Source organism: Cydia fagiglandana, chromosome 18 (genome assembly GCF_963556715.1).
Source record: "Cydia fagiglandana chromosome 18, ilCydFagi1.1, whole genome shotgun sequence".
NCBI lineage: Eukaryota > Metazoa > Arthropoda > Insecta > Lepidoptera > Tortricidae > Cydia > Cydia fagiglandana.
In genome coordinates this window covers 17470102-17494793 of record NC_085949.1, presented here as the reverse complement: position 1 = coordinate 17494793, position 24692 = coordinate 17470102, and the positions used below count along the sequence as shown (strand labels likewise).

Below are 24692 nucleotides of genomic sequence, written 5' to 3'. Positions count from 1 at the left end.
CGTTGATTAGCGACATCTAGTGTCGAATAGCCACATTATTTAAAACATAGATCTACGTAAAGATGGAGTATTAAAAACTTTGATTACCGCGCCATCTATTGGGCCACTCTAAAACTCCTCTTGTAGCGGCGTCTACAATGCCATCTATGTCTTGTTCGATGATAACTAAAAAGTATTTAAGACAGTGTTATTGTTGCTGCAAGATAATCAAATTTGTTTATACCGCATAATTGAGACAAATTTTATTGTTTTGACATTCTTTAGATTCTTAAGTTAAAATTGCAGATATCTGGTTATGCAGTAACGTAATTTTTGAGTATTTACATAACATTTCATAATTTAGTCAGTTTGTTTTGACATTTTGTTTCACTATTTTAATTATTCACTGGACACACCTGCTTCGAGCTGGCCACATTTTCGCTGTCTCCGTTTCAGCAAGTATGTAAATGTCATTTTTATACTATAATTTACAAGAAAATACTTTAATCACGTTTCACGTTAACATTTCGGTGGTTGCGCGTATATTTTGTGTGATAAGCACGGGTGCCATGTGGTCGTCGGGGACGCATAACCTCGGCGCGGCGCTCGGGCGGCGCATCACGTAACGTCGGGTCTTCGGGAGTGCCGATGGTGAGAGCGGAGATGGTGCTGAGTACTGAGTGGGCGCTAGTGGAGGTGGTCGAGCTTACGAACGACGGCAACGGGCTGGGGTTCAACTTAGTCGGCGGGAGGAGTACAGGGGTAGTTATCAAGTTTGTGGTGCCTGGCGGAGCGGCCGATAAGGACGGGAGGCTTCAGAGCGGGGACCACGTGCTGCAAGTGGGTTCGGTGAACCTGCGAGGGTTTACATCGGAGCAAGTCGCGTCCGTGCTACGCCAGGCCGGCGCCACCGTCCGGCTGCTGGTAGCTCGCCCGGCAGACCCCGCCGTCGCCCTCCGCGCCCCGCTGCCCGGGACGGCGCTCGTGCCCACCAAGATCCTCGCCGACCCCGACCAGCTCGACCGCCACCTCGTCGAGAGCGGCTACGCGGCCATCTACGACCTCTCCCAGTGCTACGGCGAATATGTCAATGGGCAGAATGGAGTTGAAAACGTTACGGCGGTTGTGAGCGTACTCGGCGACATCCCACAAGAAATCCAGGAACAACCTGTTGTTGCGGTGTCTCCAACAATTACTATTACTGTACCTGTGGAATTGCCTAACTTGCCCGAGGTAGAAATAGTTCATGTAGATTTAAACAAAAACGTCTATGGTTTAGGGATCACAGTAGCCGGTTACGTATGTGAGAAGGAAGAACTATCTGGTATCTTTGTGAAGAGCATCATAGAAGGAAGCAGTGCTGAGCAAAGTGGACAAATTAAGTTGAATGATAGAATAATAGAAGTAGATGGAATATCTTTAGCAGATAAGAGCAACCCTCAGGCTGTGGACATTTTAAGAAACACAGGTATTTCAGTGCACTTAGTGTTAGAGCGGTATTTAAGAGGTCCAAAGTTTGAGCACTTGCAGCTAGCAATATTTAATGAGGAGCGTCCTCCATCACCATCACCCTCCACAACCACCCTCTCCTGGTTCCCCGTGCCTTCCCAAGACGACAGTACTACTAAAATAGAACCAGAGCAGGACTCCAACAGTACTATAGATTCCAGTGTATTAGAAATTGTTGATACTGAAGTGATTGAACCATCTCAAGAGGAACTTGATAAGAGATTAGATGAGATACTAGCTGTAGATAAGGAAGAAATTAAGAAACGGTGGTCAGAAGAAATTGGCCCAGAAAAGTCCATTTTGGTTGCTGAAGTGAACAAGCTTGGTGCCTTGGGGATCAGTCTAGAAGGTACTGTAGATGTAGAAGGCGGCCAGGAGGTCCGGCCGCATCACTATATCAGATCTGTGCTTCCAGAGGGCCCTGTTGGACAGCAAGGGACTCTAACGGCTGGAGACGAGCTTTTAGAAGCAAACGAATACAGACTACACGGTCTGACACATACGGAAGTCGTAAATATCCTCAAACAATTGCCAGACCGCGTTAGGCTGGTTGTAGCGCGCCCTGAAAGTGGTCCTCGGTCCGTTATAAACTTAGCATCTGACCGCGAAGCATTTGAAGCTAGAAAAATAATATCAGGCAGTCTCAACAACCTTACTAGTCTCATCAAAGCTCAGTCAGATACCTCAATCAACACATCAAGCACTGCAACTCTCACTAACCACTCCGGACTCTCCAAGAAATCCCGCTCTTTAGAGTGTGTATCCGGACTAGCCATGTGGCAAAGCAAAGAGGACATTGTAGAGCTTGTCAAAGGAGACCAGGGTCTAGGCTTCTCTATATTAGATTACCAGGACCCAATAGATCCACAAGGGACAGTAATTGTTGTCAGGAGTTTAGTTCCTGGTGGCGTAGCTGAGAAAAATGGAGAGATATCGCCAGGGGATAGAGTCATGTCTGTAAATGGGGCTAGCATTAAAAATGCGACTTTAGACCAAGCCGTGCAGGCTCTAAAAGGCGCTCCGCGCGGCGTAGTCAAAGTTGGCATAGCACGTCCAATGCCGCCTCATGAAAACTCGAAATCTAAAAGCACAAGCACTCTAAACACTGTCAAACCAAGTTAATCTTTACTCTGTGATTAAACCAGTACTAGTCAAGTTGAAGTCATATCAATCTTACGCTTAATTGAGATTAACATACAGGGGCGCTTGTCTGTAAAAAAACTACAAAGGCATACTGGTGGTCCTAAAACGTAAACGGAAAAAGTGATGAAAATCTACTTATTGTTTCCAATATTTTGTGTAGAAATCTTTGAATATAATTGCATAGTAAAAATATACAGTTACAATATTGATGTAAAGGCATTCTCTATCGGTCAAACTTTAGGGTAAAGATTGTTGCCATGCAAATTTTACCCATATTCATTGCTCTTAACAGTCTTAACTGAATTCTTTACAGACTAAAAATGAATGATAAGCTTGATAAATACAATGCCTAAATTATATTAACTTCACACGACCATCAGTAACAGCCTAAAATTACACTCATTCAAAAACTCGCCGTATATGCAGGCCGCAAGGCATTGCAGTCTGTAAGACTAGTCAATACAGATGTATTTCATAATTGTTTCCCATCATATTTTCTCGGAAACGTTTATATTGGTCATGCTAGTTCAGTCAACGATAGTACTTTTTGTACCGAGACTGACTGTAATAGCAAGACACGTTCGTAAGTTTCCGTGAAAATATGATGGAAAATAGCTATGCACTACATCTGTACTTCGTCTATCGACAGCAAGGACAGCTCAACTCTATGATACAATAATAATTTACGCTTTACTAGATATATTTTATCGTCGTAAGTTCACGAAAATTTTGTAATGCACAGAATCTTAAGGTAACTAACCTTTTATTTCTGCAGGGGCCTCGGTCGTTGAAAAATGAACTTTAAAGTCCTCATTATAAGGTGCCTAGAATGTAACAATCAAAAATGCACTTACGAAAACTTAGCTATACGTATAAAATTTTCCTAATGCAAAATGAACTCTACGACAAGATCACAAAGTTCATTTTTGATGAAATCAGGCACCTGCAAGCAGTTGTGAATGTATGGGCTCACTTAGAGACGTGTAGGACTGCATTTGTTTACTAGTTTAGGCCTTCTGCACTGCCTTCAGGATCTAAGTAAAAATATAAAGTAAATTATATGGCAGTACCTCTATTGGACAACTATTAGATTTTCTAGCAAACTTAGGTTGTAAACAGTAATCACAAATGTGTAGATATTAAACTAAGGGAGCAATTATATAAATACGAATTTTATGTAAATAATATAAATATCAGTTTTAAACTTCATTATCTTGTGGATTTGAATGAGAATTGAGTTTTTAAAATGTATTATTGTGAGTTTAACAGTGACTTTGTATCTCATGAAAGAGATGGACTATCTCAGCATTTTAAATGTAAAATAATATGAATTTCAACAGACATACAAGATCTGTGGATTTATAATTTTAGTTTTGCTTTTGAAATTGGCACGCGCTTATTCTTGCCATGACAGTTAAATTCTTGCCTTATTGATCTGAAACATACTTACATATGTAAAATACAATTATATTTATTATTTGCATTTTGTTATATTTGTTAAAGTATATAAATGTAGGCTCAGCAGAATAGAACCTTGGGTCTTCGACATATGTTAAAGTCATTGGGGCAAATACCATAGGGAGTTTAGGGTCAAATCGTCAAATGCGCATACCCTAGCAACAACCGTATTAAGAGGCCCTTCCACCGCCAAGCCTAGAAGCCTAGTCTTTAACCTAGGTTGTTGCCAGGTAAGGCGCAATTGCCCCAAAGAATCTTAAAATGAGAAAGTATCTGTTACTTATCAGTTAAGCCCTACTACTGGCACTCCTTTAAGAGCAATAGGATATCTGCTAGAGTGAAAGGGTAATACATATATATATATTACTTTCTCTCTCTAACAGATAGCTGCCTCCTGCCTCCGACCCATGACTCCCATGCGTACAGTCAGTAGCAGAAGTTGCTAAGCGGGCGAGGTGTTCAAAATTACCTTGACACGCTCTTATTCTCTCAACAATAAAATCGCGCCAACATCACTTTGAACACCTCGCCCGCGTAGCAACTTCTGTTCTACTGCTGAATTAAGCTTTTTGAAGTACTTTGCGTTTCCATGATATTCTAGGGTTCTATTTTGTTGATAGTGCATAAATTGTTAAAATACAGAGTAAGAGGTGCACGAAACACTAGAGAGCACAATGTGATATGGATGTTACATATTTGTAAACTATTTACTTTGGCGCCCTAAATAATTGTTCGGGCTTTTTATGTACTTACCTTCTAACAGTAGGTGTGTGTGTAGGCATTTATTTTTTTGAGAATGTAAAGCTAAACAAAATTAGTTATTACATAAGTAGTGCATAATTGTTTTCCATCGTATTTTCTCGGAAACGTTCGTATTTGTCACGCTACTTCAGTCAACCTCAGTATATTTTTGTACTGACACTGACTGAAATAATCAAGAGACACGGTCGTATAGTATACTTAGTTTGATAACTAAATGCAAATAGTATTGTCACGATCAGATATCGGAAAGGCCAAGGCACTCAAAAATATTTGAAGATGCCTTTATTGTAGAGGCGTAACAATGCATGTTAAAAAAATACTTCTTGGTTTCTCCTTTATATCTGACCATCAGTGAACCTTATTTATTTGTTATAAGCCAAAACACAGGCTTCTGGCTTTGACAATAGAGTCGCGTATACGTAATTTATTTATATCTAAGATCTGGTTTTCAGTGTATAAAAAGAATTCCGAAAAGCTTTACATTTTCATTCATACCTTATACGTAAATTTTACTATAATTTTATAATTATACTCATTTATGCCTGTTGATTTAACTTTCTTAGTATTGTTTGAGTACTTACAGATCTCTATAACTATAGTATTTATATTGTATATGTAAGTGAATCTTTTAATAAAACAGAATGCACACATACAAGGAGTTATTATTCATAAATTAAGTTTCATAACAACCACACACACATAATTTTTATTACCTACTACTACTTCTACTAAAGTTCTATTCCTAAATTATTAAATTGAACATATGTTTTAGGATGTTTCTATGATGATTCTAAAATAAAAGGTTTTGGCATATCAAACAACAAACAAAAGAATTGTTTACACATATATCATTTATTTGACAACAAACGCAAACGATACATGGATATACCTATTCTTAAACTTATATGTGTGCTTTCAATATTTAGACTTGTTAAGCAAACTGACAATTTTATTGTATTAATTAATTTCACTTTAGTCAATATGTACTATAACATAGCTTTTGTCTCATTTTTACTAGTTATAATCTTACAATGAATATCTTTTGTAATGTATAAAATAAATAACAACGATTCAAAACAACTAACCATATAGTGCGAAGTTACTTTCTTGCTTAACCAATAAACATTAAAATCTTGTCAAAAGCAACTGTTCTGAGAAAAATCAACTGACTTAAGGGGTGTTCCCAAAATGTAAATATTATGCTGTTTTTGGGGCAAAAATTATTTTAATACAAGTAGCTTAAAGAGCACCAAATGAACGCTGAAACTTAAAATTACACAATGTTAAATGTAATCACAAACATAAATATTAAATATGCACCTGGCAGAATAGTATAAATTTAATGCTAAATTATACAAAGATGATTTTTCTAGAATACTGGCGCCATCTATAATTATATTCCTAATATATCTCAGCAAAATATACAAAGGAATAGTTAGTAAGAGGCGTTAATCAATACAAAACATTGTGGAAACAAGTTTGGCAGCTGAAGTAGATGGCGCTGTACGTAGCTTTACGTTACGTGTCACAGGTTTGTCAAATTTTATATAGCCTAGGAATACGAGTATACGAAACTATCTACATCAGCTGTCTAAATTTGCTACTACATTTGTTTACACTGCTGTTCTAACAATTTCCAAATATGAAAGAACCCCTAAAATTTTAAAATCCTCTAGCAAAATCGCTGTTACATAGCTTGCCTGTTTTGTTATGTCATTACCACATCCCAAATCTTCCTTTTATCAGACTGAGTATTTTATATAACCTGAATAATTGTAATAGTCGAGGTAACCCCTATAGGCAACTTGATGGTTCCTACGAATATGTCTACTGCTATAACATAATCTGCTTTGTTAATTAAAGTTTCACCAGGAACATGTAAAATGCAATTAAGTCCGCAGTTACTACCTTCTAAGATGTCAATCAAAGTTTAAAGCGTTTATTTTTTTTAATTTGTTTAAAATACATGTCTTCAATTGTTAGTGGGTAAGTATTTGTTTATATATTTTTTTTATTTTTGAAGAAGGAAATAATAACTCTTCAAAATAAAAAGCAAACACATTTCTTACTATTTGCAAAGACTTGTTTGTAAAGTCTAAAGGCCCCTCTTCACGTTGGGCCAATACCAACGCCAACGAGGGACGCATTTATGCGTTAGAGGGAGCAAGTGATATTGCTATCTCGACGACCGGTCTGGCCTAGTGGATAGTGACCCTGTCTGCTAAGCCGATGGTCCTGGGTTCGAATCCCAGTAAGGGCATTTATTTGTGTGATGAACACTAATATTTGTTCCTGAGTCATGGGTGTTTTCTATGTATATAAGTATGTATTTATCTATATAAGTATGTATATCGTCGCCTAGCAGCCATAGTACAAGCTTTGCTTAGTTTGGGGCTAGGTTGATCTGTGTAAGATGTCCCCTAATATTTATTTATTTTATTTATTTATTTATCTCATTCTACCGCATGGCTGCGTCCCTCGTTGGCGTTGGCGTTGGCCAAACGTGAAGAGGAGCCTTAAGGAAATGTCCCACGTTTGATAAAGTCAGACCAAGAATAGTCTGCAGCGGATTTGATAGCCCACGCAGTGAAAGTGTTATTTTAAACGTCAAACTTCTATGAAATTATGACGCATTAATGACACTTGCACTGCGAGGGCTATCAAATCCGCTGCAGACTGTTTGTGGTCTGACTCTAGCTAAAGTAGATGGCGCAGTCCGGCGGCATGTATTTTGTGGTAAGTGGATACTGTCAAACGTCAACTTTTGACAACAGGTGTCGCTTCGGTTGAAGTACCTATCTCTGCATATTTACCTAACTATTGGTGAAACTTTATTAATTAATAATTATACTTACTTAACATAAGTTAATTTGTACTAATTTTAAATGTACCAGTGAGATGTAACATAAGTATCGTTAGCTTGGCACTGACTAGTGCAGGACACCACAATGTTAGCCTTACACCAGGTATGAATAACAAAAATTATAATTATACAGGTAAAATGACGCTCTTGTTTTTTTTACCCTTTTAACCCCACGGCAATGTTGTTGTCGATATTTTAGACAGAACGCTAAGCAATGCAAACAAGATTCCACAATTCAGCAGTGGAATCTTGGGCATTGCGAGGTTTTGCTACACTGTTGCAAGGCATTAGGCACGATAAACAAAGTTTGGTTTGAAGCAAAGAACATTGATTCAGTGAATAAAGCTAGTTTTTCCGAGCTGATGCGGTCCTAATCGTTACACTATTCTTCTACTCGTATCTATAATTATAGGTAATAGCGTCCCGCCATCCATGGCAAAATCATGCAATTTTGGCGAAGTCGAAATTAAACAAATGTAGCATTGTTTTTACGTAAGTTAAGCTCTCAAGTCCGCCAAGGGGTATAGTGGGGTTTCATGTGGATTGGACGTTCTCTACAGGATCTTTTTTTCAGCGCACTTGTGCCTTTATTTTAAAGGTGAGTAAAAATCGTTTTTATACATTTACATCAATCAACCGACCCGATTAATTATCACATAGGTACAGTCGCCATCTGATATATCGGAGCGGCCAAGGTGTTCACAATATCTGAACACGCACTGTAACGCTCTGACAATAGAGGCGCACTCAGATATTTGTGAACATCTTGGCCGCTCCGATATATCTGATGGCGACTGTACATTATTATTTTCCTCTTGTTGCAGCAGCCATGTGGGTGCCCAACCTCCCGGTGACGGTGCTCAGCGCCGTCGCTGCTACCGCTGGCGCCGTCTGCATCTTCAAGTAACACCCTCAACCATTTTAACAAAGAGAATTTGAAATAGAGAGTTACCATCATGGTAAATTATGTTGCTACAGTACATTTACTGCCATCTTTCGACAGACTATTAAAACTGTTGGAACGCCATTTGACTTTGATCATTATTCTTTCACTGATATGTGTTAACTTGTTAAATATTAATATTAACGCCATCTACTCGAGAGTAGGGTGAAGGTTATGGCACCATCGCTCGAAAAGATTGCACCATACCTTTGGCCTATAGTAGGAATAAGGATAAGGATCAAAGTCAAGTAAGAATAAGGATCAAAGTCAAATGGCGTTCTAACAGTTTTATGTTCTATCGAAAGATGGCAGTAAATTTACAGTAGCTACATAATTTACTTTGACAGTGACTCTATTTTCTTTGATTTTAATAAATATATCCGTAGGGGCATTCTGATTCAATCACAAATTTGAACTTACCTACTTGCTTCACTGGCTCAAAGTGACCCAAAATCTTTGCCTCCGACACCAAAGGACGCCACTTTGCCTTATTCTAAGCAATTTGGCGCCTATTGGGTACTCCGAGAGTAGACAGATCTTTTAGAGCTTCATCAAATCAGCGATATCCTATTTCTCTTCTCCGGCCGTCCGTCCCCAGTTGCTTGTATGTACAAAGCTAAACTAAGTCAATAAAAACTGAGCCCTATTGTTGTTTATCAGAGACCGACACAGCGGACCAGCTTTCAACAAAGAGGTGCGAGCGGAGAACAAGACTGTAATCGTGACCGGCGCCAACACCGGCATCGGAGAGGCCACCGTCTGGGACTTCGCCAGGAGGGGCGCTAAAGTAACTTATTAACCTTTTGAACGCCAGACCGTCAAGGAATATGCCGTGCCTCGGACGCCAGGCGATCGAGATTATTTAAGCGAAATTGAACGTAAGTTACGTTACGTAACGGAGTCCCGCGTAAGTCCCTATTGCATTGGCGAAGCTGTCGGCTATACACCGTGAAATTTTAGTGGTTGTTTTCCCGCGGCAGGGCGATTTGCTATCGGTAGTACTTTCGAATTATGATAGACAAACTTATAAATAAATTGTTTTCCGAAAAAAAAAATTACAAAAAAATAACCTAAACTCGAACAAGCGAAAAACAATAGTAACACACTAAAACTGCAAGTCGACGACAGTTCCCGATATTGTAAACAGATAAACAAATAAACAAGCATATGTTACTTTTTTAAACTGTGTAACAGGCTAGAGTGCTTTACTGTTTGACAACAAAATTAAAATTTACCTACTTAGACTGTTCCTTCACTCGGAGTAATTAACAATGGAGCCGCCATTAACAGGCGTTCCCCTCTGTCGAAAATAGGCGGCCAATGGTCAACCTCATGTCAACCATATGTATGGACTGACGTTTATCTGACATGACGTACCTATACATTTGATGTTCCCCTCCCCCGCAAAAAACGGCAGACTATTTTGTACCGAAAATTTTAGACATGGCGTCTCCATTGGTTATATCCTCCAAGGTTCCTTCACGATAAACAGTTGAAATAAAACCTTTTTATTAGTTTGATCTTGCCATTACTTTGTGTCAACTTTGGTAAATCGAATAATTACATCCTCTTCGCTTATGAAACTAATGTGATAAGATCCTGTCAATGTCATCACTGCTATTTCTAGTAAAATGGATCGACATTACGAATATTCTAATTTAGAGTACGTCGCGATGGTGCAGCTGTACGCTAGGGCTAACTACGACTCCCACGCCGCCCGGCGACTTTACGCGGAACCGGACCATTTACAGTCGCTGCGTCTTCGGGGGATTTTAAACCCCCAAGTTCCACACGGACGAACAATTGTCGCCGCAACACAGCGGCTGTTTAACCACGGGCAGTTTCAAACGCCAGCACGAGCCCACCTTGATGCCGTGTTTCCCCTCCGCTGGATTGGGCGTGCTGGGCCCGTGCCTTGGCCAGCGAGAAGCCCGGACCTTACTCCGTTGGACTTTTATTTGTGGTCTGAGCTAAAGCGCCTAGTGTACCAGCGGGAATACGAAAATCGAGAAGCGTTAATAGTGGCAATAACTGACGCTTTCGATGTTATTAGACGTGACAGAGACACACTAATATCATTGAAACAAAATCAAATTAAACGTGCCAGATTGTGTATTGAACGTGGCGGATTGCAGTTCGAACAATTATTGCGGTATCGGGAAGTTTAAGTGTTTGTTTAAGTTTTTGATCATTAAAAGCTTGATCTTAACTTGTTATGTTTACTTTTAAGGATCTGCAAGCTAACTGCACGTAAAATGTGTGAAGGAAAAATAATTGGAACGACTTTTTAGGTTATTTTGTTTCATTCACTCAAAAGAATTAGGTAGATACCACTGCAGTGCTACTACTGGTGTTAGGTCACTTTCGAGTTTCGTTCGACACATTTATAAATCTGGCATTTCTTAACATTATTTAAAAAAAAATTACACATCGACTGTATATCGATAGCAGAATCATTTCGTTGCGGGAAAACAACCACTAAAATTTCACGGTGTATATAGCCGTCGTTGGCGTCCTTGGCAAAACTTTCCGATGACGGCCACAGCCGACTATGGCGGTCAAAATGTTAAGAAAATTTCCCTTTTTACAAACCGAAATAGATGTTCATTAACACAGAAAATAACAAGACTTCCGGGATCTGCTGGATCCGATTAGTCTCCAGGATCGCACCGATCACAGTTTCTCGAGTTAATCTTGAAAGAAAGTCTCCGAGGGAAGGAAGGAAGGAGAGGGGGGTAAAAGCATCACGTATATTTTCTAAAGTCAGTGTTTATTATCCCCAGGTATTTATGGCATGCCGCGACATGGAGAAGTGCGAGACGGCGCGACGCGAGATCGTCCTAGAGACGGGGAACAAGTACGTGTACTGCCGGCCGTGCGACCTCGCCTCGCTCGCTTCCATCGCCGAGTTCGTTAAAAGGTTAGTAGAGTCTGTGCGGAAAGAGAAGAGTCGTGGAATATAAGGAAAGCAACCAATACATTCTATGACTATTTTCTTTCCACACAGACTCAGTCACACAGAATCAAATTACCCTTGCAAAAGTCATACTATACTTAAACACCTTTTTAGGGTTCCGTAGCCAAATGGCAAAAAACGGAACCCTTATAGATTCGTCATGTCTGTCTGTCTGTCCGTCCGTCCGTCCGTATGACAGAGCCACTTTTTTCCGAAACTATAAGAGCTATACTGTTGAAACTTGGTAAGTAGATGTACCTATTCTGTGAACCGCATTAAGATTTTCACACAAAAATAGAAAAAAAACAATAAATTTTTGGGGCCCCCATACTTAGAACTGAAACACAAAAAAAAAATTTTTCATCAAACCCATACGTGTGGGGTTGTCTATGGATAGGTCTCCAAAAATAATATTGAGGTTTCTAATATCATTTTTTTCTAAACTGAATAGTTTGCGCGAGAGACACTTCCAAAATGGTAAAATGTGTATTCCCTCCCCCCCCCCCCCCCACTGTAACTTCTAAAATAAGAGAATGATAAAACTAAAAAAAAAATATATGATGTACATTACCATGCAAACTTCCACCGAAAATTGGTTTGAACGAGATCTAAGTAGTAAGTAGTTTTTTTTTATCGTCATAAACCGTCTACCATGGAACTGAAACAAAACGCAACGGAGTGGCAATAGCGCTCGATAAAAACCTCAAGCAAAGAATAATCAGTGTAGAGCGAAAAAGCGATCGCCTTATTGCAGTAAAATTAGCGATGGATAATCAGCCGGCCCTAAATGTAGTCTCGGCATATGCTCCACAGACCGGATGCACATCTAAGGAAAAGGAGGCCTTCTGGGAAGAGTTTGACGAGATTGTGCTCAATGTACCAGTGGAAGAGCCTATTCATATCGGAGGCGATTTAAATGGGCATGTGGGAGCCAGAAGTGATGCACATCGGGACGCACATGGCGGGTACGGGTACGGAAAACAGAACCAAGAAGGAATAGATATTCTGAATTTTGCTACTAAATTTAACTATAAAATCATTAACACATGTTTTAAGAAAAAGGAGGAACATCTTATTACTTATAAGAGCGGAAGGGCAGCAACACAAATTGATTACATGATTTCCCCAAAATCGATGCTAAAATGGTACCGCGATTGCAAAGTCATCCCAGGGGAAGCTCTAACAGCGCAGCACAGACTATTAGTAGCAGTCATGCAACTTCCGAAACCGGTTAGGACCCACGTAGACAAAAGCGAGCGAATAAAATGGAAGAACATACACAGTGCCAAGGGTAACCATTTCATCGACCGCATAAAAACCTATTTAAACCAAGATATTGATGACAAAGAAAAGCCGGCGCACGAAAAGTGGACAGATTTCGAAACGTATTGCCAGGAAAACGCAAGAAAGATACTGGGCGTATCTAAAGGCCGCCTTGCTATGGCAAAAGACACTACATGGTGGAATAGCGATATCAAAGAATTAATCAATGCTAAGCGCGACGCGTTTAAACTATGGCAAAAATCTGGACTAGAGGAAGACCGAGAGGGTTACAAAACGTTGAAAACCATAACAAAAGCTGCAGTCGCGCAAACAAGAGCAATGTCTAACCAAAAGTTCTATGAGAAATTTGAAAGCGCCCCGGATGAAACTACCATATTCAAAATTGCTAAACAACGTCACAAATCATCACTGGATATCAAGTGCAATAAATATATAAAAGACGATCAAGGTAGATTACTGACAGAAAACGCATCAATAAACCGTAGATGGAAACAATATTATGAAACACTCCTTAATGAAGAGTATGCTAGTGAGCCACTACCAGAGCTACCACCTTCTGAGGGACCTATAGACTGTATATCACCAACAGAAATAAAACTCGCGTTACGCCAAATGAAGTACCACAAATCCGTTGGACCTGATAACGTGCCGGCTGACATCTGGAAAATATTGGGAGAGGATTCACTACCCTGGCTCACAGATCTCTTCAATAGGATTTTAATACAGCGACAAATACCACACTCTTGGCGCAGGAGCTATCTTTGTCCCATATACAAAAATAAAGGCGACGTCGCTAATTGTAACAACTACAGGGGTATAAAGTTAACATCGCACACCCTAAAGCTGTGGGAACGAGTAATTGGGTAGGTAAAGTTTTTTGAAGATAGTCAAATTATATTTTTTTCCGATAGTATTCATTATAGCGATCACGGAAATGCAGTTCTTTTATTTTTATTTCATTTTATTGATTAAATATAATTTTTTAAATGATCGATATGACGTTTGTGAGATGGAATGGCAGTTTTCCGAGTAATTCCTTTGCGCGCAGTAAATGGGACGAGATAGAAAAAAACGATGTCAACTGTCAGTGTCACTTAGCTCTCATTCCCGAAAAATAACGGACAAGCCTCATGTTACCTTGCGAACTGCTATTAATGTTATCATTGAGATTTTCGACGACCTCAGCAAGACCCACGGACTTCTGATTCCCCACGACATCTGCGCGTATTTGGACAAAGATTGAATTTACTTTCGATAACTTGGCACTGCATAATTATTGGACAACGTTTTCTTCCCCACCCTTACACGACGGCCCCTGCCCTGACCCTTGGACAGAGTTTTGCAAGAAAAATAAGCGAGTTCATGCGAGATTGCGAGCAGATTCTACAAATTTGAAATTATTATCATAACAGTGATAAGCACAATGCCGTTGAATTAGAGGAGCAATGGCCGTACAGGAGTACGTATCCGTGAAATACATAGGTACATAAAACTTTCTTCACTTGTGTTTTGATTTTTATTATTAAATTGCCATGAGCTGTTAAGTTCGTAAACAAGAAATCGGTCTAATTTTTTCTAACAATTTCAACCATCTGTTAGTTTTGTGTGGTTATCCTCATTTTATGAATGTTGTTCTTATTTTCAGGTGGATGTAAACATTCATTGGCGGTATTATACTGATGGCTAATTAGAACCATTGAGCCATGACATACTTCCTTGCAGCGTTATTCGGCTAAGCCCCGAGCATCCTGTGAATCTGAAGGATATAATTATTTCCATAAAAAAGAGCAATCGAATTAGGACCAAGATATCCCGACAATCTAAAGACATTTTGTAAAAAATGCAATAAAATGAAAATGGGAGACTCCCTTATTTTAACAATGTTACAAGATCATGACAATGTTATGGTCTATACTTATTAAAATTTTAAAACCAACATGTCTTTATCTTTGACTTGAAAATGTACAAATGATTTGGGTTAAGTTTTATGAAATGCAACTTAGGGGTCATCCATTAATTACGTCACACCAATTTCTAGGTTTTTTGACCCCTCCCCCCCCCTTGTCACACTTGGTCACATTTGGCAAACCCCTCCCCCCTAGTGTGACGTCACATTTTTTCTACGAAAACGCCAAATCGAATTAAGTAAGTACCTAAGTATTATTAATATTTTATCAAAATATTTTTGACGATATAAATATTATTAATTTTATAACCCAAAACTGCTTAGGAAAGAATATTAAACGATTAAAAACTATTTTCGTTTTAAAAACTTGTTATTTAAATGTACAGAGACTAAATAATTTAAATAAATTTTCGGTTACTGATGAAGTTAAAGTGACGTCACAAAGTTTGTGTCTCCCCCCTCCCCCATGTCACAATATGTCACATTTTCTTGACCCCCTCCCTCCCCCTAAACGTGTGACGTAATTAATGGATGACCCCTTATGCTAAAAATCTATTATTACTATATGTCAAATTATCGTGAACTCGATGTTGCTTAAGGCGTATCCAGATTAGTCAATTTTTCGCCAATCTGATTAAATTGCCCGATCGAATCGGGACGTACGGACGCAAACGCCAATTTGGCTCGCCGAATTCAACCGCCGATAATGACCGATAAAATGAGGTGCGGACACAAGAACACCAATTTGTGAGGCTAGTATTTTCGTTATGGGGCATTTTTTCAATTTAAATGGCTCTAATATCACCATAAATCTAAAATTGGAGATTGACGCCAATTTCATTTCTGATCAAATCGACCGATTTGATCAGTCCCGTCTGGATACCGCTTTAGCACCGCGAAAGGGCGCTGCGCGGTGCGCGCGGATTGACGCATGCGCGTACCGTATGCTTAGTATCTATGGTAATATAATTTTAAAAAATATGCAAATAAAAGGCGGCAAAGTTTATTCGTTGTGCAATACTCAATAAGTTACCGCTTGTTATTTTAATACTCGTAATAAACAAAATGAGTTCAAGTGACGAAAACGACCTGGAATAGACGGCACACCGCCTCATTTGAAAGCAGAAGCAAACTTAATAATGAATAACTAGCTTCCTGCTAAGTCCAGGGACAAATACAACAGGACTTACGACATGCTCATGCTGTGGAAGGACAGCCAAAACGCAAGAAACACCTACTCTGAAAGTGGTTTTTAGCGTATTTCTGTGACCAAGTGAAAACTAAAAAGCCATCTACATTTAATATAAACTAAGAATATGCGTTGTTTTTTTAATTGTATTCGCGTCACTTTTTACCCCTATTAAATACGCTTTACTAAATTGAATTTGTTTTATTTCCTCACATAATTTGAGAATAGGTAGTCCTTACTAAGTATACCTCAATGGAAGCAAAAATGTAGTATTTTTGCGAGTTGATACACTTGCTACTTGTGTATAGTGGCAAATGTATTAAACCCGCAATCAACACTAATCAATATGTAAACAGGCCCCAACGTGAAGCACATTTACCCTACAGACATACCTATCCATATTGACCATATTTGAACCTTTCAACTCTCTTCAAGGGCACGCCACACAGCGTGATCCTATATACTGTTGTAATGTTAATGCTTAAGGATAATAATTTGTGGATTTATAAAATAAAACGAAACGAAATTTACTGGATTTATATTATATTATTTTGGATTTATATTATAAGTTTTCTAAAGTACAGTCGCCATCAGATATATTGGTGCAGCTAGGGTGCTCATAAATATCTGAACACGCCTCTATTATCAGGGCGTGCGTGTTCAGATATTGTGAACACCTTGCCGAGCCCATATATAATAGCCAATAACGACCTAGTTATAAGACTATTACAATCTTAATCATTATGTATGTATAATACAACAATCACGTTTATATAGTCCTCACAAACGTATAAGTTACCATTTTGGCCAATATATCTTCAAAGTTTGGCACCGAATCGCTGTTAAACACTTTGGTGTGCTCAAATACGCTGAATTTGGAAAGTAACGTCTGTACTTCCTACAAGACGGTACGACGCACTTTTGAGTTCATCTCTGTAATATTCTATTTCCATTCGAACGTTTCCGGGATCGTCTCCATCTATTGTGTTGATACTGAGATCCAAAATGATTCGTGTAGCAGTCCAAGAGTCGTGGTGAAGGCGTTAATGAAAATGTTCTCCAAGAAGCAGTGCCAAGTAGTCGAAAGCAATCGTTATCATTATCAAAATATCCGTGTTGATCGTGCTAGGGACGTTAAAAATACTTATTCTAGAAATCACACCGACATCCAATTACAAGAAAACACAAATGTTTCGTCCGACCATTATTTTCCAATTATTTGCAAGTTATTTTCCAAGAATGACACTGACAGTTGACATCGATTTTTTTTCTATCTCGGCCATACTGCGCGCAAAGGAATTAATTATTCGAGTCTGCCATTTCACCTCACAAACGTCATATCGATCATTTAAAAAATTATATTTAATCAATAAAATGATATAAAAATATAAGAGCTGCATTTCCGTGATCGCTATAATGAATACTATCGGGAAAAAATATAATTTGCCTATCTTCAAAAAACTTTACCTACCCAATTGGAGCACGGATAACAGCGATTGCTAAAACCACAGAAAACCAGTTCGGCTTTACTGCAGGAAGATCTACCATAGAGGCTATACAGACTTTAAGAATACTTATGGACAAATATAAAATAAATGAGGAAAATCTGTATATGGTCTTCATAGACCTCGAAAAGGCATTCGATAGGGTACCGAGAAAGCTGGTATGGCAGTCGCTCCGATCGCAGAAAGTGCCTGAAGTTTACATTGACTTGATCCGAAACATGTATCAGGATGTCACCACCCAGATCCGTAGCACCGCTGGTATAACCCACCCGTTTAAAGTCGAAGTAGGAGTTCATCAGGGATCAGCTCTGAGCCCATTATTATTTAACCTGTGTATGGATTACATCACAAGAAACATCCAAAAAGAGATCCCATGGAGTTTAATGTATGCAGACGACATAGTGCTGGTGGAGAACAACGCATCAGAGCTCCAAAAAGTTTTAGACGGATGGGTAGCTGAAATCGAAAAACATGGTCTACGAGTGAGCCGCACCAAAACGGAGTTTATGGAATGCGACTTCGGAGGAACTGAGGAGGTTGGCTGCAATCTTGTAGTGGACGGCAATAAAATCCCAAAAGTTTCGCGTTTTGAATACCTCGGCTCTATGCTAACAGATGACTCAAAAATCGATCGAGATGTGGACCATCGAGTTAATACGGCTTGGCTTAAATGGAGAACGCTGTCCGGCGTTCTGTGTGATAGAAAAGTGCCAATAAAAACTAAGGGAAAAGTATATAAGGCGGCCGTCAGACCTACCATGACATACGGTTCCGAATGCTGGGCAACTTTGAAGAAGCACGAACAAAAGCTACACACAGCAGAGATGAAAATGCTCCGCTGGGCAGGAGGCGTGACGCGCTTGGATAAAGTACGAAACGAATATGTAAGAGGTTCCTTCAAAGTTGCACCAATAGCCGAGAAGGTCAAGGAGGGGCGACTAAGATGGTACGGGCACGTCATGAGGCGAGACGATAGCTACTCCGTAAAAACAGTGCTGAACATTAGCACGCAGCGATCAAGAGGCAGAGGCAGACCGCCCGCCACTTGGTGGTACACTGTCGAAAGGGACCTAAAAACTCAGAATATCCCATTGTTGACAACCCAGGACAGACCGGCCTGGCGCAAACGCACAAGAAGGCCCGACCCCAAATGAAGTTGGGACTAAGGGCAGGAAGAAGAAGAAGAAGAAGACTTGCTGCTACGGAACCCTTCATGGGCGAGTCCGACTCGCACTTGGCCGCTTTTTTTGAACTAGTCTATACTCCAATAGAAACAACGGTATGTCACATTCACAATGCATGAAAGCACTAGACCCTCAAAACTTTGGCATGGTTCCAGGTTCAAAGAAGAGGAGCCTCATCTACACGTCCTAGTGAACAACGCAGGCGTCATGGAACCGCCACAAGGCGTCACAGCTGACGGCTTCGAGACGCAGTTCGGCGTCAACCACTTAGGACACTTCTTACTGACCAACCTATTACTGGACACGCTCAAGGTATAGTATACAGCAGTGTTTCTCAGTCTTTCTTGTGGCTTAAAAAATACCCTCAGCACTCCGCTATTATACCTATAGTAGGACTCAGGTGACCTTTCGGGCTTAGACCCTAATTTGTTAAAAGGCATTGTTTTTTTTTTATTTAGATCGGTTACTGTCGAAATTACGGCATCCGCTCTGAGTGAGAAGAAACAAGCACGCTTAAAAATTAATTCTCTGTATCGTGGCAATTCATTTAACAGCTTATTTTGATGGTTTTTTCATACCACAATTATGATTTTTTAGACTGTTTTTTAATTCCTTATGTATTTTGCAGGCTTCCGCCCCCAGTCGAGTCATAATTCTATCCAGCGGCGCACACTACAAGGGCCACATTAATAAAGAAGACCTCAACTTCGCCAAGAAATACGACGCAGCGGCCGCTTACAATCAGAGCAAGCTGGCGAATGTGCTGTTCGCCAGAGAACTGGCTAGGAAGACTTTAGGTAATAAACTAACCTTATGCCTGAGACTTCGACCGCTTTTCCTCCCCACTTTTAGTATTCCTGTATTCCCTTTCAAGCTCCATTTCACCCCCGTGAATGAATGAACATATAATATGTATACACTTATAATAGGTTATAGAGGGCTTCACTCGAAGAGAGGTCCTTAATGCAAACTCGAATTCTACATAAATAATTTAATTAAACTGCATGACATATATTGAATAAAAATAATTTAAAAAAAACGTATTAATGAAATAGATTACATAAATATTTAATTTTCTTACTGTCAAAATTAATTGTAGGTCTAGACTATATTTGCACGTGAAATTATCTACGAATTGTTATGTAAGTACTTATTTTTTAATGTATTAAGGAATAAATGAGGCTATAATAAAAAAACTGTGTGTATCAATTTTAATATTTATTGTATAATTTCAGACGCAAACATTACCGTGGCAGCCGTAGACCCCGGCCTAAGCGACACGAACCTCTCGCGCCACCTAGCGGTGTCAAAGAGCATCACCCGCTTCGTCATCTACCCGCTGTTCTGGCCCGTCATGAAGAGCCCCAAGATGGCAGCTCAATCTGTGATGCACGCGGCTTTAGATCCGGATGTGGCTAAAACTGCGGGAGAATATTTTGTGTAAGTTGCTTATGATAAACAACAGACGCCATCTAGCGGTGTCAACGAGCATCAACCGCTTCGTCATCTACCCATTGTCCTGGCCCGTCATGAAGAGCCCTAAGATGGCAGCTCAAGCCGTAATGCACGCGGCTTTGGATCCGGACGTGGCTAAAACTGCGGGAGAATATTTTGTGTAAGTTGCTTATGATAAACAACATACGCCATCTAGCGGTGTCAACGAGCATCAACCGCTTCGTCATCTATCCGCTGTTCTACGAAAAGCCCCAAGATGGTCGCGGTAGACCCGGACGTGGTTAAACCAGCGGAGGAATATTTACCTAGCTTATCATAAGATTCATAAGAGACACCAATCTCACGCTGTCTAGCCAAACGTCGTGGCGCTGCTCATGGGCGTCTCGCCAAGAGAGAGAAGGAAATAGAGAATATATTATAATTTGTAACTAAATGTATGCCCCTCCCCCTCCCCTTGGCCATGGGCCATGTCGACTGCCCCCCTCCCCATATCAGATGGCGACGCCCTTGGCGCTGCTCCACACTTTGCCGCTGCCAAGTCATTGTAGAGTTATTTTAAACGGATCTAATAAGTTTATACTAATTCTCGTTCCCAATTTCAGTGACATGAAACCTACGGAGCCGTCAAAGGAAGCTCAGGACTTCGAGCTGGCGGCATGGTTGTGGCGCGTCAGCGAGAAGTGGACGCGGCTGGCCGAATATCGCACGCAACTCAAGACTGCTGCCGCGTAGAGTTTATAGGGGAGATGGTGTGCAAACGGAACTTTACAGCTTGGCGAAAAAGAGTAGAAATTAAAAAGTGGCAACACTGTAGTGTTGTCCCATTTTCTTACATTTGTTGGATTGAAAGGGACGACACTACATTGTTGCCACTTTTTAATTTCTACTCATTTTTGCCAAGCTGTACTTGGACTCAACCTCTAGCCGCCCAGACTGCAAAACTTGCCAAGGAAAATGCAATTTTGATGTGTCAAACATAAGATTCAAATTGGAATGGAACAGGAGACCTTTTTATAGGTCTCTGGGCGGCTAGAGGATAACACAGATTTCTTTAAAGGCATTTATATGTCTTAAAAGTTTAAGTTGTCCAAAAATCTAACAATCAGTTTTAGTGATATGTTAGATATAGAAAAGTAGTGTATTGAAAGAAGGGTTAGAACATACCACTTTAAGCATTTTGTGCATTTACAATAAATTAGAGTAGTAAATAGTTAGAGTTGATGTTTTTATTTAATTACAATAAATATTTATAATTGTATATTTATTTCTATTTATAAACCCTAAGGAAATCTTTGCGGGACATGCTGCCAAACAGCAATTACGCTGGACTATATACTCTGTATCTTTAGGTATTTAAAAAAAAAGTAATCAAAATCTACCCTCAAATGGCTTCTTAAGCCAGTTGAAGATAGATGAAAACATTACATGATCATAATGTAGGTTAAAGTCAGGTCGTTCAGTGACTGATCCAGGTGGTTTTGTATAACTACCCGAAAATGTACAAATTATTTGTTTACTTTTATTTAAGTACGAGTATAGTCTAGCGTACCAATAATGCCAGACGAAGATGTTATCCTCAAATAATTTGACCACGCTAACTTTGCACAAACTTGGCAGTAAGAAAATGTAATTATACATATCCCTAAGCCCTCATTGTCACGAGCGCTTTTTCAACCCGCGTTAAAAAAGCGTTTGACACAAACTTGGCAGTAAGAAAATGTAATTATACATATCCCTAAGCCCTCATTGTCACGAGCGCTTTTTCAACCCGCGTTAAAAAAGCGTTTGACACAAACTTGGCAGTAAAAAAATGTAATTATACATATCCCTAAGCCCTCATTGTCACGAGCGCTTTTTCAACCCGCGTTAAAAAAGCGTTTGACACAAACTTGGCAGTAAGAAAATGTAATTATACATATCCCTAAGCCCTCATTGTCACGAGCGCTTTTTCAACCCGCGTTAAAAAAGCGTTTGAATTACACAACTGGAAACATGTATTGTATATTTTGTTCACACGATGGCGGTGGCGCTTTTTATCGAGCGTTGTTGGATTTTAGACTTTAATAAAAATTTTAAAAATTTCTGGAAGCAAACCAATAAATTGAGACCGAGGGCGGGCCTCCCTGTGAGTGTAGAGGGTGTTAGCGAGCCTAAGGAGATAGCTGATTTGTTTCAGAAGCACTTCAAGGTTGAGTCTCCCTTGGGGCCCTGCGGGGGCTCACCTCCAACGAGGTGTGTGCCTTCGGGGCCGCTGGTGAGAATCACAGCTAAGGAGGTGGCATCGGTGGTGAAGAACATGACGCGAGGAAAGTCACCAGGACACGACTCCCTTAGCATTGAGCACCTGCAGCATGCAGGGGTACACTTACCTAGAGTACTCGCCATGTTCTTCAGCTTCTGTGTCAGCCATACTTATATACCGAGCGACATGATGAGAACCGTGGTAGTACCAATTATCAAAAACCGTACAGGAGACACCTCGGACATTAAAAATTATAGGCCCATTTCGTTGGCTACGATTGTAGCAAAGGTGTTGGACAGTGTGCTTGACAAACAGTTGGAAAAGCACACGGTGCTTCATGACGCACAATTTGGATTTCGGCCGGGCTTATCCACCGAGACGGCAGTCCTTTGTCTTAAGCACACTGTCCGATATTACTCAGACAGGAAAACACCAGTTTTTGCGTGTTTTCTTGATCTCTCAAAAGCCTTCGATTTGGTGTCCTATAACAGACTTTGGCAGAAACTGTACGAGGAGACGTCTTTACCCGGGGAATTGGTGGAACTGTTCAGGTTTTGGTATGGCCACCAAACTAATGTCGTTAAGTGGGCGGGCTCGCTATCCGATGAGTATAGGTTGGAGTGCGGGGTCAGGCAGGGGGGGCTTACGTCGCCCAGACTCTTCAGCCTATATGTCAATCGGCTGATCGAGGAGCTCAGCAACACTATGGTCGGATGTTCAATAAATGGAACGTTCGTAAATAACATCAGTTACGCGGACGACATGGTGTTGCTGAGCCCATCGATCGACGCCCTTAGGACACTAGTAGGTGTTTGTGAGCGGTATGCGGAGGCCCAGGGTCTCAAGTACAATGTCTCTAAAAGCGAGCTGCTGGTTTTCAGGGGAAGAACAGTCCAATTAGACGACCAAATGTTACCTCCAGTGAGACTGAATGGCACTCCTCTTAAAGTAGTAAGAGAATTTAAGTACTTGGGACACTGGGTAACCGCATCGCTAAAAGATGACGTAGACGTGGAAAGGGAGCGTAGGGCGCTGGCAGTAAGAAGTAATATGTTGATTCGTAGGTTCGCAAGGTGTACTAGCAACGTTAAAATCACCCTTTTTAAGGCGTACTGCCAGTCATTTTACACCTGCAGCCTATGGATCAACTTTACTCAAAAAACTTACAGCGCCCTACGCGTCCAATATAATAACGCTTTTAGGATGCTGTTGGGGCTGCCGCGCTATTGCAGCGCTAGCGGTATGTTCGCGGAGGCGCGCACCGACGGCTTCCACGCCATCATGCGCAAGCGGGTGGCGTCGCTGGTGCGGCGCGTACGCGGCAGCGCCAACAGTCTCCTAGCCACTGTAGCAGACAGGATTGATGGCGCTTTCTGGGAGTACTGGAGTAGCCTACATGTCTATTAAATCTAAATAAAGTACATAACATAGGTAGTCACTAACATAGGTTAAGAGTAATAATAATAAGCTACTAATATATTATGGAAATTTAATTTCTGAAATAAATAATTATTTAATTTAATTTAATTTAATTTAAGCGTTGGACGTTAAATCGAATTTAGCGTGCGGACGGATTCAAGCGCTTTTTTAACCCTCGTTGAAAAAACGCTCGCGCTAATGAGGGCTAAAAGCTCCACGTGACGTAGCAGGCATGAAAACTTAGCCTGGTCCGACTCTATCACGGGACATATTAGCAATAATCTATCAGAGAGCAAAGTGGGAGGAATGTCTGAATATTTTCTAAAGTTCGCGCTGATGTGTAGACTTGGTGTAGACCATAGAAGTAGCATCCTGTAGAAGTGGTATACGCGTGCCTCCGTGAGGGACAAAACATACGCAAATGCGACACTGTGATTGGTCGAATTCATTTGTTGCCCACCATTATCAATACTAAAAAAAAGGTGGGGAACAAATAAAATGTGAGACTGTGACAAGGACAAACAATAATAGCGCTTTCGCTGCTACTCCTACTGAAAGATACATATGACTATCCCGTTCTGTCAGTTATCCCCACCACTCATGCCCAATCCAGTCATGTAGACGGACATAAATATAATGTATGTTAACAAAATTAAAAACCCCTCAAAAACGTCAACCGCGTCAACGTCAAGTGACAGCTGACAACTACATGCGTTGATGGTGTACGTGTTGTGCTGAAAATTTTGCAAAAAAAAACGCAGATTTTGTTAAATAAGTGATATAGAAAATACCTTGTCTTCAAGATGAAGACTCGTTTTAATACCTACGATATAATATGCATGGTCACCGAGCTACAGAAGTAAGTTATCTTCTTCTTTACAAAACATAATTTACC

General features: G+C 40.2%; 3 protein-coding genes and 1 long non-coding RNA gene across 5 annotated transcripts in view; all 4 read left to right on the top strand.

Moving 5' to 3' along the window:
* LOC134673468 (uncharacterized) overlaps positions 1-24692 on the top strand; it is a 105285-nt gene that overhangs the window by 15981 nt on the left and 64612 nt on the right. The gene's annotated exons all lie outside the window — the stretch shown is intronic.
* On the top strand, positions 293-20912 carry LOC134673462 (retinol dehydrogenase 13-like). Of its 2 annotated transcripts, none has more exons than XM_063531457.1 (8): positions 293-438; positions 8539-8617; positions 9318-9444; positions 11441-11577; positions 18837-18993; positions 19310-19478; positions 19917-20121; positions 20739-20912. In XM_063531457.1, exons 2-8 carry the CDS (start codon positions 8544-8546, stop codon positions 20866-20868), a joined length of 999 nt encoding a protein of 332 aa, XP_063387527.1. In that variant the 5' UTR covers positions 293-438; positions 8539-8543; the 3' UTR covers positions 20869-20912. The 2 variants fall into 2 exon arrangements, with proteins under 2 accessions (XP_063387527.1, XP_063387528.1); XM_063531458.1 differs by having other exon boundaries at positions 317-438; positions 8542-8617.
* LOC134673458 (patj homolog) lies at positions 445-7853 on the top strand. The gene is made up of 2 exons (XM_063531448.1): positions 445-6944; positions 7366-7853. The coding sequence occupies exon 1, from the start codon at positions 628-630 to the stop codon at positions 2608-2610; it is 1983 nt and encodes a 660-aa protein (XP_063387518.1). The 5' UTR covers positions 445-627; the 3' UTR covers positions 2611-6944; positions 7366-7853.
* The window catches only part of LOC134673434 (ribosome quality control complex subunit NEMF homolog), a 27943-nt gene continuing 27753 nt past the window's right edge, over positions 24503-24692 (top strand). Inside the window, exon 1 of the mRNA XM_063531423.1 lies at positions 24503-24656. Within this exon, the coding sequence (XP_063387493.1) occupies positions 24601-24656 (56 nt within the window). The 5' untranslated portion in view covers positions 24503-24600. The remainder of the gene's footprint in view (positions 24657-24692) is intronic.